The 15,283-nt window shown below is 59.0% G+C and overlaps 2 protein-coding genes across 2 annotated transcripts; one reads left to right on the forward strand and one right to left on the reverse strand.

Annotated features, from left to right (window-relative positions):
- Nucleotides 1-420: 420 nt before the first annotated feature.
- Nucleotides 421-4,092, forward strand: BESB_083940 (uncharacterized protein; the record flags this gene model as incomplete). The annotated part of the gene is made up of 1 exon (XM_029366744.1): nt 421-4,092. One exon carries the CDS (start codon nt 421-423, stop codon nt 4,090-4,092), a length of 3,672 nt encoding a protein of 1,223 aa, XP_029217204.1.
- Nucleotides 4,093-6,092: 2,000 nt separating this feature from the next.
- On the reverse strand, nt 6,093-9,156 carry BESB_083950 (uncharacterized protein; the record flags this gene model as incomplete). The annotated part of the gene is made up of 5 exons (XM_029366745.1): nt 6,093-6,617; nt 7,248-7,314; nt 7,541-7,666; nt 8,134-8,297; nt 8,725-9,156. 5 exons carry the CDS (start codon nt 9,154-9,156, stop codon nt 6,093-6,095), a joined length of 1,314 nt encoding a protein of 437 aa, XP_029217205.1.
- Nucleotides 9,157-15,283: the final 6,127 nt, after the last annotated feature.

Below are 15,283 nucleotides of genomic sequence, written 5' to 3' on the forward strand. Positions count from 1 at the left end.
GTCGTTGCCGACTTTCTAGTCGTTGTCACTGCCCTAGTTGGTGTCGCTCTTTGTATTCTACCTGTTCAGAGCGTCGTGGACTCTCCTTCAGGTGTTGCTGTCTGGTGTTTCTACCTGTGTACGCTCTCTCGCGCGCTCCCGGTTTGCGTGCGTTAATTTATGTCTGCCTGCGCCGCTACGCGCCGGCATGGCGTCTCCTCCAGTGTCGACCTTCGCTGATGTCCCCGTGGGTGTCTGTGCGCGGTTCCCCGAGACCCGCTGACTGGCTGTTTGCTCCTAGTGCTGCTGAGGGCCCTTAGGTGGACGCAGGAGGTCGCCGTGACGCATCGCGGATTTGAGGGCGGCCATCTTAGCTTGCTGCGAAAGCCGGCAGAGGCCGCCGCGTCGTCACCTGAGCGAGCAAGGCGTTCGTCCCCTACAATGGCGGCGTCGGCGGTGACAGCTGATGTGCGTCGGGAGTTCGTTCAGACCTGCCTGTTGACCAAGGCGGGCCTCGCTGCGGCGACGCGCTCACTTTTGCACGGTTTGTCCTGGCGACAGATTGTTCGCGAGACGAAGCGGGATCTCGGGAGGGCGCTGGGACTGCGTGCGAAGGAGCCCACCGACTCCGCCGCCTCGTGTGCTGCTGCGCCCGCGGTGCTGTCGACCAGCGGAGCAGGGGCGTTAGGCGGCGCCTCTGCGCCCACGGGAGCGGACTCACCCTCCTTGCTGAGCTTGAAAGAGGTCGCGGCGACGGTGTGGTCCGCGGAGCGCGACCTATGTGCAGCCTTGCAGACCGTTCTCCTGCAGCTCATCGCTATGACGCTCTCGCGAGCTTCCGAGCCTGCTTTCACCGCTTCTGACAGCAACGAGTGGACTTGTGTACGTGTTCAGGGGGGGCAAGACGCTGCCGCGGCAGCAGACAGGTTTGCCGTGAGGTCGTCTCGCGACGGCCAAAGCGAATGGACGGAGCAGGATCGCGCGCCGCTGGGGTTTGCGGCGTCGAATACTTCGGCTGCCGTACGCTTCACTTTTCTTTCTTTGCCGAGGCAGGCGCCTCGGGGGTCAGCTGCGTGGGACGGGCCTGAGACTGGGCCTCTCTCTCATTCGAGGCAGTGGCGTGCGGGCGAATTGAGAAACCTCCGCAGCGCGACGCTCACGTCGAGGCACCCTGCGGCACGGGCGCCGGCGGCGCCCGCGTCGCTCTTCCAAGAGCTGCTGGAGGCCAGCCAGACACCGGCGGGGGAAGCCGGAGGGGAGGCCCCTTTCCTCCCGCAGAATCGCAGGGAATCGCCAGAGAACATCTGCGCACCGTCTGGCGAGGAGGTGCGCAGCGACGTCGAAGTTGGACCAGCCACTGAGGAGCACCGGATGGAACACGAAAGGCGCGGAGGGAAGGACTGCAAGCACTCGGATGCCGGAGGAGAGGGCCCGTGCGGTCGGCAGCTAATAGCTGAAACGCCGGTCGAACCGTGTGAAGTTCCGCGCTTACTCCTTCCTCCGGGGTCGGCTCCAGCGCGGCCTGCGTGGCTCCGGTGCCCTGTGCGGTCTCGGCGCGTTGCCGCCACAGACACACAACCTCAGCGGTCGTCCGACCCTCGCACCGCCGCGGCGCTCTCGCGAGCTTCGGACCAGCTGGCGGAGTCGCTTGCGGCCGCCTTCAACTGGGTCGTCGCTTGGTTCGCGCGTCTTCTGCATGCGCTCGAGTGCTTTGGCAGCTTGTCCGCGGCGGCGTGGAGCGCGGCGCGTCAGCTCGTTGCAGTTGGCCTGACGCTAGGCATGGCTGAAAGAGAGCTCGAGAGCTCCGTTGGCAGACTGCGAATGGCGCTTCTCTTCGAGTGGACCCGGCTCTCTGCCGCGGGGGTTCGGCCCCCCACGCACCTGTTTCCTTCTCTCCACGCTCCCGCAGCTGCGGCCGCGTCTGGTGCCTCCTTTCCCTCTGTTGCTTCCTCGTTTGCGCCAGCTTCCTCGTCTTCGGCGTCTGGGCGCCCGACGGCCGTCGGGCCTTCCTGTGAGGGAGCGGGGGGCGCGTCGCGCGGAGCGAAGCTGGCTGCCGTGCTTCCTTGCGCGCTGCGACCTCCGGCGGTGTCGCCGCTCTTCCGCGAATCGTCTTCTCTCCAGTCACCAGGCGATTTGCGTCTGGGACTCGGCAGGCTCAACCAGCATGTCGCCGCGGCGCTGGCGCTCCTGCGCCTCGGCCCCGAGCTGTCGGCATCGTCATCGTCTTTTCTGCCTCCTTTGCCGCTGTCAGCTGCTGAGGGCGGGCGCGGAGAGGAGGCGACGGGCCTTGCGTTTGCGCAGCGGCATCTGTGTCCCAGGTGCCGCGCGAACGACAGTAAGAAGGACGCGGAGGGGTTGTTGGCTCGGAGATGTGCAGACCTGGACAAGTTTCGGCAGCTAGGCCTGGCTGAGGGAAGAGTGGGTCCTAACAATGAGGGGGATGGAACGCGAAACGAAGGAGACACTCTGGACGACGGAGCCGCGGACGAAGAGTGGATTACAGTCCTACAGGCAACGCAGCAACAGCTCGGCTTCGCTCGACAGTCCTGCGACCGCGCACTTGGGCTGTTCGTAAAGCGTGCGCAGGCCCGACGCGGGCAAGAGAGAGACGCGGCGGCAGACCCCACGGGTGAAGCAGCGGAGGCGCGCGCAGGCGAAACAGCCTCGTCAGGAGACAACGGGGGACGGCACGGAACGCCGGGAGAGCCGCGAGACGCGCCTGCGCGTCTCGCGGCTCTCCCGGCGCCTCCCCAGGAGTTTCTTGAGATCTACAAAGGCCTCGGGGAAGAAGCCAGCAGGCCTGGAAGCGCGGCAGGCTCTCTGCTGCTCTTTAGCGACGACGTGGACGAGGCCACACTTGCAAAGGGACGCGCAGCCATGAGTGAACTAAAACGAGTGTTCCTATCTCACCCTCGGATGCAGAGACAGCGCCAGCAGAAGCGCGTCGTGAAGGAGCTCGTCCCGACGGGTGCAACGCCGGGAGGATCCAGCGCGCAGAGGCGGCCGGGCGCTGGCGCGGCGGCGTGCCACGACAGGGAGAGAGCCCGCTGTGGGCTGAACGCGACCGCAGCAGACGAAGACGGGGGCCCACGACTGCGGCTCGAAGTCCGCGAGGAGGAAGGCGAAGAGGACGAAGGCCGAATGCAGAATGCCTACTGGCGGAGGGTTGGAGGCGCGGGGCCCGGAGGACTACCAGAGCCGTGCGAGGGGAGTCACAGCGAAGCCCCGGGGGGCGACAGCAATGCCGCCGCGAGATGGAGAGACGAGGACGAACGAGAAGGCAGAGATCGACCGCGGCCGACGGAAGATGACGTCGGGCCTACGGAAAGCGACAGCGCAGGCGTCCGGCCTTCGTCTTCCAGCTCGCCAGCGCCGCGAGTTTCGCATCCTGGTGAGATGGCGGTGCGACGCAGTGCGCCCTCAACGGACACAGGCAGTGGCGCGTCAGTTCGTTGTCTCCTGTCAGGCGTCGGGTTGGGCATCACGACGCCAGAGGCGCTTCGCCTGGAGAGCCGGCGACAGCGGGAAGCGGAGAAGCCGCCGGGCACGCAGTCGTTATTCGCGGAGCTCGCTGGACAGTTCTCGCGCGCCCGCGCCTCTGTGGCAGAGACGTCGGAGGGCGGCACTCCGCAGTCGAGGCCTGCAGACGGGACAGAGATCGCCGGCCGGCTCGCAGACGTTGGGGAAGTCTCTGGTCAGCAGCGTGTGTGGGGCGGAGCGTTTGGGCTGATGCAAACGAATCACTTCTTGATGGCGTCCGCTGGCGGCAGCCGGGAGACAGGGGCCGTGAGCTTTCCCGCGGTGTTTGCACACCTGGCAAAGGGGGAGAGCGGCGAAGAGGCGTTCTGCGGCCTCGGCGAAGCGGAAGATGAGGAAGAGGAAGACGACGCGGAACCCCCGGGGCTGTCCCATGGCGAGGGGTTCGGCGGACGTGAAGCCAGCGAGGAATCCGTGAGCCGCGACCTCGGAGAACGAGAATCGAGGAGCGAGGGCGAAAGCGTGAGGCATGGAGGGCACCACTGCGGCAGCGATTGGGGCGGTGGGGCCTGGTGTCTAGAGGGACGCAGCGACGACGAGGAGACAAAGATGGACGCGGAGGCCCGCCAAGATTAAAGCTTACTCGACAGGTGATTGCCCAAGGCATGTTGGGCACGGCAGGGACGAGCGAGTGACGCGCAGGGTCCGTAGACCGTCCCCAGCGCGCGCGGAAGTCTCGTCACAAAATTCCAAGTGAAGTGCGTCAACCGCAAGCCGTGCACGACCGCATCGAGGGCTCTAGAGCGCAGGCGGCGACCGCCCTAAGACAGCGGGGAAAAAGACCCGGAGAGTGTCTCCGTGCCGGCCTGGAAGAATCATCTTTAGTGCGGGCCGACTCCGGTATTGTGGGGCATATTGGGCGCGTTCATCTCTAGTGGCTTCTCGTTCTTGTCGGGGGCGAGCTCGTTCCGTTGTTTTTGCTGGCCGCCGGGTGTCTCGAAGCTTCACGGTTTCCTGTCGTACACCTAGGTGCTCGCGGTTGGGGCTTCAGCCTGACTGACTAGCGGCGATCTGCTGTGTTGTTCGATATTCACCTGCATGCACTGTGATAGAATTGCTCGGGCGGCGGCGCCGCACTGCCATTTGCTCCTTCGGATTTTGCTTCCGCGATGGCATTCAAGGTGTTTGCGAACCGCGTATCGCGACGGTGGCTGTCCTGGTTTGAAGCACGCATGATACAACTATGGTACCGTCTCAACTCGTATCAACGATGACGCCTAAGGTCTGCGACGCGTTGTGCGAAGTGTAGGCTTTCGTTCAGCGTCGAACTCGATTTAAGCAAGATAACTTCGTCACCGCGGATGAGACCTCTCTTCGGATCACCCACCGTGGCTCATTTACCGCCGAGCATATCCGCAGCGCTAACGCGTATGCAATGAATCGCTACACCATCAACATACCAGCCTACTCGGCTTACGCGCCGTCAGCTAGTGCCCAAGCAGATATGTGCTATGCAGAAATATATATATATATATGCTAGTCTCAGACAAACACCCCTTTCGCCAAGTCCACTCAACATGCTGCGAGGCTGCCTTGAGATTCGCACCACTGTGCTGGCTGATCCATCCGCCGCTGGTTGAGGGACTGTGTTTCCATGTGCAGTCAGGTCTTACACCTCGCAGGTTCCACTGAGACGACTGCAGCTTGGGCGCGCGCCGTCCAGAGACGGGCGGGTCGAACATGTGAAGCTAGAGCTTCTTGTGCGTCAGTGGAGAATGAACAAGATTACAGTAGCCGCTCATGCCTCCACGGTACCTTCGTGTCACAAGCCTGCCGGCGGCAGGTAAGTTTGTAAACGCGCTGAACGCGACGGTAAATGAAAACTGTCGAGACAAATCGCCAGAGTGCGACCTAAAACTCCCTATAGCTAGTACAACGCCATCACGCGAGGCACACGTCCGCGCGGCTCAACGCATACACGCAATAGCAGCGCATACAGAAACAGAACCGAAATACACGCGACTGCCCAAGGCTAGTAGGGTACCGCGTCCTTGACCGAACAGCGAAAGTTTGGTTCAATAGATCAACTCCACTGCGCGCTGACGGGTGCTTCTTTTCGAATCACATCAGCAGCGGAATCTACCTTCGTCCGGCGGAAAGTAGAAGGAAGGAAAACGCCCCGCTCGCCAGGCATGGGCTGCCGTCCTGCGGAGACACACATGACATGAGAAAAAGCCGTCGCGATGAAGGAGGCCACCGCGTTATGCAGGCTAGCTACAAGCGGAGGTCGTCGAAGTATCACGGCACGAAATCGAAACAAAGGCGGACAGAAGGGTGCAGCTAAATCTGGGCTACAAACAGATCCAAGACCAGGGACGCCCAGAGGACGCGGCGCACACGCAGGTAACGGCGGCAGACTACGGAAGGCGGAGTAAGCCGGAATAACGAACGCGGCGAAACACGAACCCAGGATGGCGTGATTGCGTCGCCAGCAAAACTACCCACGGGAGAGAGAGGGCCAACGACGCCGCGCTGCCGGGTGCACAATACGTCGCGTTGGCCGATGTGCCGCGAGCTCGCTGGCACCGAGAGTGGACCATCGACGCCTAGCGAGACAACCACACTCCTGCGCTAGCTTACTCAAAAAGGACTGCATGCTTTCGGACCGTCTGCTCAATATCATCGTCGTATCCCCCAGCTACCACGCAGCAAACACCGAGAGGAGAGGCGCCACCGTGCACCTCTTGACTGCTCAGCGCCGCCTCGGGCCTCCCCTTCGCGGTGCTGTTGACGTCAGTGCAAAAACCCGGGCTGCTCGCATGCCGTAGGTGAGACGCTTTCCCACCCCAGGAGCCAGCGCCACTCGCGGCCAAAAAATGCCGCAGATCTTCAGCATCCTTTGCGCTGGCCTCGTAGCGCCCCCCGGCTGGGCTGTGGAGTCCCGCCATCTGCGGGCTGTATCCACGTGGAGCTGCCTGCTGTTCGCGACCGTAGATTTCTCGGTTGTATTGCAAGCAGTGCTGAAACACAACCTCTTCGCGCTTTCTGAGGCCGCCGTCGGTGAGGGCGAAGTTTCCAAACTTATCGCGCTCGTGGACATCCACGCCAGCAACGTAGAAGACAAGCGTGGGACGGTGGGACCGAAGCACAGCTGGCAGAACCTTCAGAAACCCCACAACAAAAGTAGACTGCGATGAAAACTGAGACGGTGCTTACTCAGCGCGGTCGTGTAACATAGTTGAGGACTGGGCTCAGTGGCACGTATATATCAGACTGACGCGAAAACCTACATGGGCGCGGTGAAATGGACGCTCGACAAGGCCTAACTCGGACCGCGTACAAGACGCGCACAACGTATAAAAGCGTAACACTCGTATCCTATGGAATTGTGGCCTGCCACAAGGAGAGCGGACTTGTGCAAGGAATCCTCGACCGTTTGAGTTCCTCTAGTTCGCATCTGCGGAGCTGCAAATTCTGCTCTGAAGGACCACCCACAACTGTAGAGCGGCGCAAGGGCACAGGAGTATCCCACTTCAGATCGGCACTGCTTTATGCAGGTGGATATCGCGAAACGTGCGCGTGCATGTATCGCACGCTGACAAAATACATGCACATGCCTCATTGCCCCATTGGTTTCTGCTTCAACAGACAAGGACTACAACGCAGCACGAGCATGAGGCAGAAGCGGCACAAGTTGGTCGTAGACACTGTCAGCGTAGCCGCAGGGTAAACGGCTGAATTCCGTGCGCGACCGTTAAGAGCATCTGCTCGCAGTCCACGTCTCCACTCACTTGGTTGAGAATGTGAAGGTAGGTTTCGTCTGTGGTCCCCGCTGGAAGCTCAATATCAATGTCCGACCTGAACGGAGCATACAATAGCATGTGTCCTTGTAAAAAGACAGCAAGGATATTCCACCTACACACGAGAGTGCGGGAAAATGCGATGAGGATGCACGCAAAATTCTCACGCATAAACTGCACAGGTATGTCCGTGCAGATGTCACTGCAAACAGCGTGCGCATTCTTGCGTAGTGGTGACTCCAGGGTAGGAGTCCGGAGTGCGACGGGCAGCACCGGCGACTTACTTGGCTTTCGGAAAGGGGAAGTTGTCGCTGCAGTGGATAGAAACCGTCTTCACGCGAGGCTCGTTGGCAAAAATTTCGGCTGTTCCGTCGCCTTGGTGGACATCCAAATCGAGAATGAGAATTCGCCTGACAGACCCAGACAGAACCAGTACGGAACGATGCAGAGTGCGGATGCGAGGAGGCCTGCTGCTCAGCAAAACGGAAACGCGCTCGAGCAACCAGACGGAAGCGAATTCGCTCGTGCTTCCCTCCGCGGTGAACCGTGTCATCATGAGCCCTGTATCTGGCAGCTTCTTCTTTACGCATTGCAGGGCCGGGGCAGATCTCGCCCCCCGTGAGGCCGGCGACAAAGAGTGACTGCCGTCTCGAACACAACAGACGTACTCTGAAAAAGGCACAGAGCAACGCTAAGACAAGCCACAGGTAGTCAATGAGGCCGACGCTGGGCTAGACCATTTGGAGACGAGAGATGGCAATCGACTGGTTATCAGAGGCGCCACGAATCTACGGGTGACAAAGGGAGCACCAGAGGCCCGCGCTCGCTCAAGCGGGCGCGCTGCTTCTCTTGTTTCTGTTTCACAAATTATGCATACTCGGCGAGGCCGTGGCTCAGTGCGAGCGCGGCGCCCACGCTGACGTCGTTGAAGAGACAGAACTTCCCTCCTCCTGCCTGTTTTGCGTGGTGGTTGCCTCCGCCTACGACGCATGCGAGGCCGAAGCGACAAGCCAACCATGTCCCCAGCACCGTCGCGCTGACCTGCATACCGGGAACACGGAGATGAGCGCAGCACACACATTGCAGCGGACTCAACGGCCGGTGACAGAAGAAGCGACAACTGGCGCGCCAGCGTGCAAGGCCCCGGACACGACGACGCTTACGAGGCGCTAGAAAGATACTCAAGCTCGAGCCAAGCAGCAACGCAAGCGAATCGCCGCCGAAGCTGAGTCGGAGGCGAGAGGACGGAAACAAGGTCCTGATACGGACAGTAGCGAATGACTGAGAGAAGGGGACCATGGTAGCAGTGGTGCCAGACACGAGTGTAAATGGCACTCGGACGACAGGGCACGAAATATGCACCCAAGCCACACAGAAATGAGGAATCGCAGAAGAGGGTGGCGGCAGCCACGAGGTAGCACGGTCAACTATGGTCGCCGCGAGTCGGTGAATCTGTTCTCCGCTGTACCTCGGCCAGAGATTTGTCTGCGTAGCTTCTAGTGACTGGAAGTCCAATTTTGCGCTGTTCTTCTTCAGGCAGCGACGCACTGGATGCTGCGCGGACGTAATCCGGTGTGTGTACACGGCGAAGCCAAGAACAGATGAGACTGTGGTCATGCACCGGAGAAAAGAGCGAAAACCGTGAAGCAGAAGATCCAGCCTGAACGGCAGCCTTCGTGGCGGTGGCGCCGTCGTGACACCAACCACAAGCGTCGTGACGTGGAGGGCCTCCTTGCTGACTAGCTTTCCGCGTGACTCTGGTCCCTGGGCTCGCGTCTTCATGGGCGCCGCCAGTGACACCCGTCCGTTCACCATTTTCCGCCTCATAGTCACTCGCACCCTTTACAGACTGGTCGGCTCTGTCGAGCTGCTCCCCGAGCATCTGCCTCTCACGGCGCATCAGATGCGCAAAGAGGCGCCCCAGTTTCTGAGGGTGGAGAGCATGATTTCGCGGGAATGACGCAGGCACGACGCGGGGTGTATACACTACTGGCAAGCCTGCCGGCGTGCAGCCCGCTGGGGGATCCGCTGACGCTTCGCCAGAGACCTGGGAATCGGCCGAATGCAAAGCAGGGGGCTTGCCGCTCTGCTCCAGGTCGCAGCTGCGGTCAACCGCCGCCTTAGTGGCCTCTCCGGATGAGGGAGCGCACCCAAGGCATCTGCCCAATGTGGAGCGCGACGCGAAGGGCGTAGCCGCGCACAGCTCGGCGGACGAGGGCTGAGTGGCGGCACCCGAAGACGAGCGGTATTTGCGCTGTGCGCGAGGGGATGCGCAGGAACGAGGGAGGTGAGTACAGATGTACGCGGAGAAAAGCGAACGACCCGCGCGCTGCGACGATACGTCACGTCGAGAGCGAGCCGGCGGCGCAGGCGATGCGCAGAGATACAGGACACGCGAATGCGGACACGCGGAGGAAGAGACCGAGGAACCAAGGAATGCCGCAGAATCCAGGCAAGATGGCCCTAAGCTCGGCGCTGGCTGCTGCGTATAGCGGCATGCGAGCAGGGCTGCGGTGCGACGCGAGACGCTGCTGGGTTGGAAGAGCGAACGCGAGAAACCCACTCTCTTAAGTCCCCGCAGCGGAGCGCGCCGCACAGGCGGCCGCCGGGGCGCATTGCTCGCTCGTCGTGAAGCCAACGGTATGGCTGATTGAGCGGACTGCGGGACGGACGCAGAGGACGACGAAGTTGCGGTTCTGGTCTTGCGTGAGGAGTGCGACTGCAGACTGACCCGCGATGAAAGAGACGCAGAAGATAAACGAGGCCGGGAATGGGTGACAGGGTAACGACGCACAGGTGGGATGGAACTGCAGGGTTGTGGACGAACCACGCGCCTAGGCGCCAGAGACCGCCGCGGGAGAGAAACTACGCAAGTCGACCGTGGAGGGCAAGAGTGCAACGGCTGCAGGCACGCAGACGGCCGTTTAAGTATCCGCGTCTTTACTGGCGTCTCGGCTGCACGCCACCTCAGCGGAGGCTTAGCCTTCAGTTGCGTCGCGTCGGTGCAAGAAGCAGTCTCAAAATCAGAGCCCCGGCAGTGCTTCCCTACGGAGGAAATGCAGCCTCGCGCGATCCACGTGGAGCCTCCGTCTTCAGTGCGTAAAAAAGTTGACCCCGGCGGACGAGATGTGCAAAGGGAGGCGTGGAACGGGTGAATGTGTCGTGGGCGCTGTTGTCCCCCCGCCGCGGGCACCAGCCCCGAACCGGCGGCCTTCACCTTGTGCCACGCTGCACGCGCGGCAGGAAACAAGAGATAAGCGAAGCCAGCAGAATGCGGAGGTTGGGCGGTGAGGTCCAAAGACGAGCCGGTCGCGGCTGGTGGAGTGGAAGAGGGGAGTCCAACGGCACGAGAAGCCGTTGACGAGATTCCTAGGAGAGAGGCTTTCTGTGATGCTACAGCCCGAGCCGGCACCCAGAGAAGTGCATCAGCGGTCACAGAAGGCGGAGAAACACCGGAATGCAAACAGATGCAAAAGTTGCAGCAGATGTACAAACAAAAGCTCACGATCCAAAAAGCGGTGGGATGGAGGCAGAGCATTTTGGAGATGCAGTGCGTTGCCGTTTGGCATCGATCTCCGCCCTCGCCTTTTCATCAGTGCCCTCGCAGCGTGCAGCAGCACTCACCTTTCCTGGATTCGCATTCTCAGGGGAAAATATGGTGTTTCACCGTCGGCACTTGCCCGTTGAATGATAGACAACATGTGGCAAACCGACAACCGGCCCCCGGAAGTTCCCATGAACGAGGTAAGGCTCTCCACGCCGACCCGACATGTTGACTTTCAGAAATTACAGTTTTTCCCCAAGCCCCAATGAATCAGAAATAGTGTTATTCCCTTCCGATACTCATCGAGACTTTTGAGGTGAGCTAATGAAATAAAAATAAGGACGCTGAGGAAGCGAATCTCGCAGCTCGCACTCGAAGGTGAAGGTGACCGCTGTGGACAAGACCTAGAGATAGGGCAGGTACTCGTGAGTAAACTGTTACAATCGATGTGAGATGAAGGGCACACATCGCCAGAGTTGTTGTGTGTAGGCAGAACGAAGGAAGAGAGAAAAATAAATCAACACGGAAGAGAACGGGTGTGTTGACGGAAAATACGGAGAAGGGGGGAAAACACCCTTCACGCTACACCGACAGGAGGGGGGTGGCGCATTATCCCGTGCACATCACCGAGGTCCCATAAAATGAAAGTTGAACCAAACACTCCTCAACCACGTTACACAAATTGGGAGATGATTAACGCAGAGACAAGAAGACAAAGCGAATAAAAGTGTGCGGAAGGTGCCCCCTCCGTCCCCCCCCCCCCCCCCTCCCCCCCAGACCCCCCCCGACTAACGTCGATGGATTGAAGGTGACCTGAGGATGAGTGACTGTACCCAGTCACCGGAAAGCCGGGCGGTGCGTCCGCAAAATGCAAAAGAGGCATGGCGGCCGCACGTTGAGCATAGCGCGGCTACAGTCCACCCTTTCATCTGTTCAAGGAATACTACCGCAGGAGATCTTCCTACCCGGTGCCGTTCCTGTACTACACAGGACAACGCACACTCACGCTGATGCGCCAGCGCATAGATCCACTGGGCACAGCCACGGTCCGCCGTGCTATCTGCGTCAGTTCTTTGCATAGGCTGCTGGATGAATACCCGATGACTTTGTATTCGGTGTTCATTCATAACTCTTCGCATAGGTCACACGTTAAACCTGAGGCCTCCGGTGTGCGGCTTTTGGGAGACGGATTCATTATTCAGCGCCAGATAAGCGTAGACGCCGAATTTCGGTGTCAGTTTACATACGCCATGTTCCAGCAATGCGTCAATCTATTTGGAGTTTACGTGAGGGATTGCGAGTGCGTAATGTGGTCGGCTGTTCCTTTTGCTTTGGTTCATGCGCCCTTGAAGGTGATTTCTGCGTAACACCGTTCCACGCCATTCCATCCGTCCTACGTGCCATCATTCTTCACGTGCGTGACCCCCTCCCCTCCCCGCCGCCCCCCTCACTGCCCCTACTAAAAGTCCGTAGGTGTTGCCATGTCGCTGTATGTCCCTTTGGCGAGTATTATGTTTCGCAGCGTTGCTTAGTGCACACCTGTATGAAACTGGCTTTCGCTGAATTGGTACGAGAGCAGACCGGTCTGCCGCCTTCTGTTCGCTATTCGGTGCCGTGTGTGGCGGGTACGGTCAGGGGGAGACTATTATTGCGTGGGTTCGCTTCTAGCATGAGCATCAAACACGTACCACTGAAGGAAGAGACCGCTCAGTAGGGGAGCGACATGCGCTATTGTGCCGCACACAATTTTAGTCATCCGACCCATTGGTAACTTCAGCTACCACAAAAAAGATCATAACATCTAGAGGCCATCGCACACCCTACAAACGATGTGATATAGTTGGCGTGTCGAAAAAAGCTAACGGAAATACGTTTCCATATACAGGTCCACGTCAGCCCATGCGCGCGTAGATATAATGTATAGCGGAGTCTCACAGGCGTAGCCTTGATGCGGTACGTACAAAAACTTGCACGACTGCGCTAAAAACATTGATGGAGCAAACATCTGGCAGCAGTACCTTGCAACGCTACGCGCTGAAACACCACGGCTGTACCACATCGGGAAAAACTTTTGTCCAATGAATTTGGAATATACAACTACTACGCCGGCACGATCCAGCAACAAACGGTGACGTCAGGAACTTGAGTATAGGACACCTGCTCTTGTTGTGTATGCGCTCACATGTAGTACATGCAATGGAATCGTATAAAACAAAGAGGGACGTATGCAGGATGGGTGTTTCCGTACCTGACTGCTCTAGGCATTGCCATGGCTGCAACACAATTGAAACGCCGGTCCCCTCATGTGGGCTGTGCGCTCCCGCAGACGTGCCTCTAGGCTTTCAGGAGTCATGCGGTCTGACTTGAGGGGCGTCTTCGGACAAAGCGTGCCACAGAGCTTGTTGCACAACTCGGACAGAAAGCACACAGCAAGCCAAACAAGCAGTCGCCAGCACGCACCGCCACGTCCTGGGAGTTCTCCAGGGACGCGCTCATGAAGCGGTCGTGTGGCAAGCATGAGATAGAATCGTCCGGTTCGCGTATTTGAAGTAAGAAATCCCCAGAACTACACGATGGCTCGCGAAAAAGGCCTCTCGTATGAAGTGCTGAAACAATTACGAAAATCTGCTGCTCTACGACGACTTTCCGGCACCGTTCAGAGTAATACGTCATTGGCTACCGTTGTCTTCTGTAGATACCAAGCATGACGCTCCCACAGTCACCTGGCAGGTAGCATGCGTACACGCTAGAACTCTACGGAATCCTCAGGTTTCCCATGGAAATGAATCCCGCTGATGAACGCTGTGCTAAGCAATAAGGCTGAGTCCAGAAGGGGAATGACATATTATGCTTTATTGCCTTATCCACTGAATGAGCAACAGAAACACGCGTCAATACAGCTCTCGTGGAACTTGAAACGGCCTATTCGCCCCCCAAGTTCGCAGCGGAGGACAGTCCGCTGCGTCCCTGCTAGCTCTTTACAGTATACTGGATGCATATGTGCCGTGGATGCTCAATTCTAAAACTTCGAGAACCTGTTTTTCACTCTGCTCGTTTTGACTATAGAGCTAAACGAAAGAGTAAGGCGCATGTCCTTGACAGCATTGCCGTGATGGCTGTGCTGCATGCGCAGGAATTCCAGCTAACGTGTGTGAAAGCCGGTTCAGTGTCACCACATTGCTTGTGCCCGGCTCAAGTGTTCAAGCACGACGCACTCTCGAGGACAAAATGATCTACTTTTGCACTGGAACTTGCCGGAGGAGACTGTCTGCTTTGTGGCTGTAGAACCCAGGACGCTGGTGCATGCAGTCAGACAACATGGACGGTTTCTTGAGTTTCCACGCCAGTTTTTTTTGCATTGGCTCTTCCATCGACTTGGTATTTAACGTGCCTGCTTTCTTCGGTAGACTGAATAGCGGTAGCTTGGTTCCTTACCCCGTTGTATCGTCTCCTCATCCTTCCTTGCTTCCTTACGTCTATGTGCGCAGCTGTCCAGCCCGTCGTACTTGTTGACATCGTGCGGAGTCACGGGTCACCGAGTCCACGCTCGTGTGCCTCATCCATTTCGCCCAGACTCAAATATTGACGTGCCTGCTCATCTAGACTGTTTGGCCCGTGCCCTACCGCGCCGGCACAGGCGCATGGCGGCACCCCCCTGTCGTCGGTCGGGGCGGCATTTATATCGGGCATTGACCTTCTCGTAGAGGACCCTTTTGCTAGCTCAGTTCTTCTGGAAAGCTACTTAATTTGTCGTTAGCTTGATCACCGGTGATGACGGGTCTTGCCTTCTGCATATAATCTTTGCCGACTGTCAACGCCTTGACGACCCCCTGTGCTACGATGAGATTGCGCCCGTTTCCCCTGAAGGGGAGACGCAGACGCGCGGGCGCATGGGTCCTCGATGACAGGCTCCTGAGCGTATTCTGTAGAAGTCCCTCTTGCATCTACTACTGGTCAACAGGCTGCGCCTCCGTGCCCTGGCGGTGTGTCGCCTCAAAACTACCGGAAAGTGGGGAAACGACGTTGACGCGCGGCGGCACGAGACGAGTTCCGATTCGCTCCACTGACGCGAACCGCGCGGCAGTGCCATCTGCGGAGGGACGCGAGACGAGTGCGCATCAGAGCAGCAGGGACACCGAAGCCACAGTGTCACCCATGTCAAGGCTTTGCTTGGATGCAGAGACACGGTTACCACCTGTAAACAACCCCAGAGTGTGGGCGCCCCGTTCGCTCCAAGACGCCACATCCTGCACTGCAGAATGCGACAGGCAGCGATCCTGCCTCGAGTGGTGCACGACTGCGTCTAGCGCTCGGTCGTTCTGCACTAGCGCTCGATTTAGTCTCCCGTTACCCTCAATCATTTCCTTCTCAACAGCTTTGGAAGCTCCGCCTTACAACTCGTCGTTTTGCTCCTCAGCCGTCCGCTGCCGCGTGGGACGCATATCATCTCATGAAGCGCCTTCCGCACGGGATTCGCCTCAGC

This window comes from Besnoitia besnoiti, chromosome VIII (genome assembly GCF_002563875.1).
Source record: "Besnoitia besnoiti strain Bb-Ger1 chromosome VIII, whole genome shotgun sequence".
Lineage (NCBI taxonomy): Eukaryota > Apicomplexa > Conoidasida > Eucoccidiorida > Sarcocystidae > Besnoitia > Besnoitia besnoiti.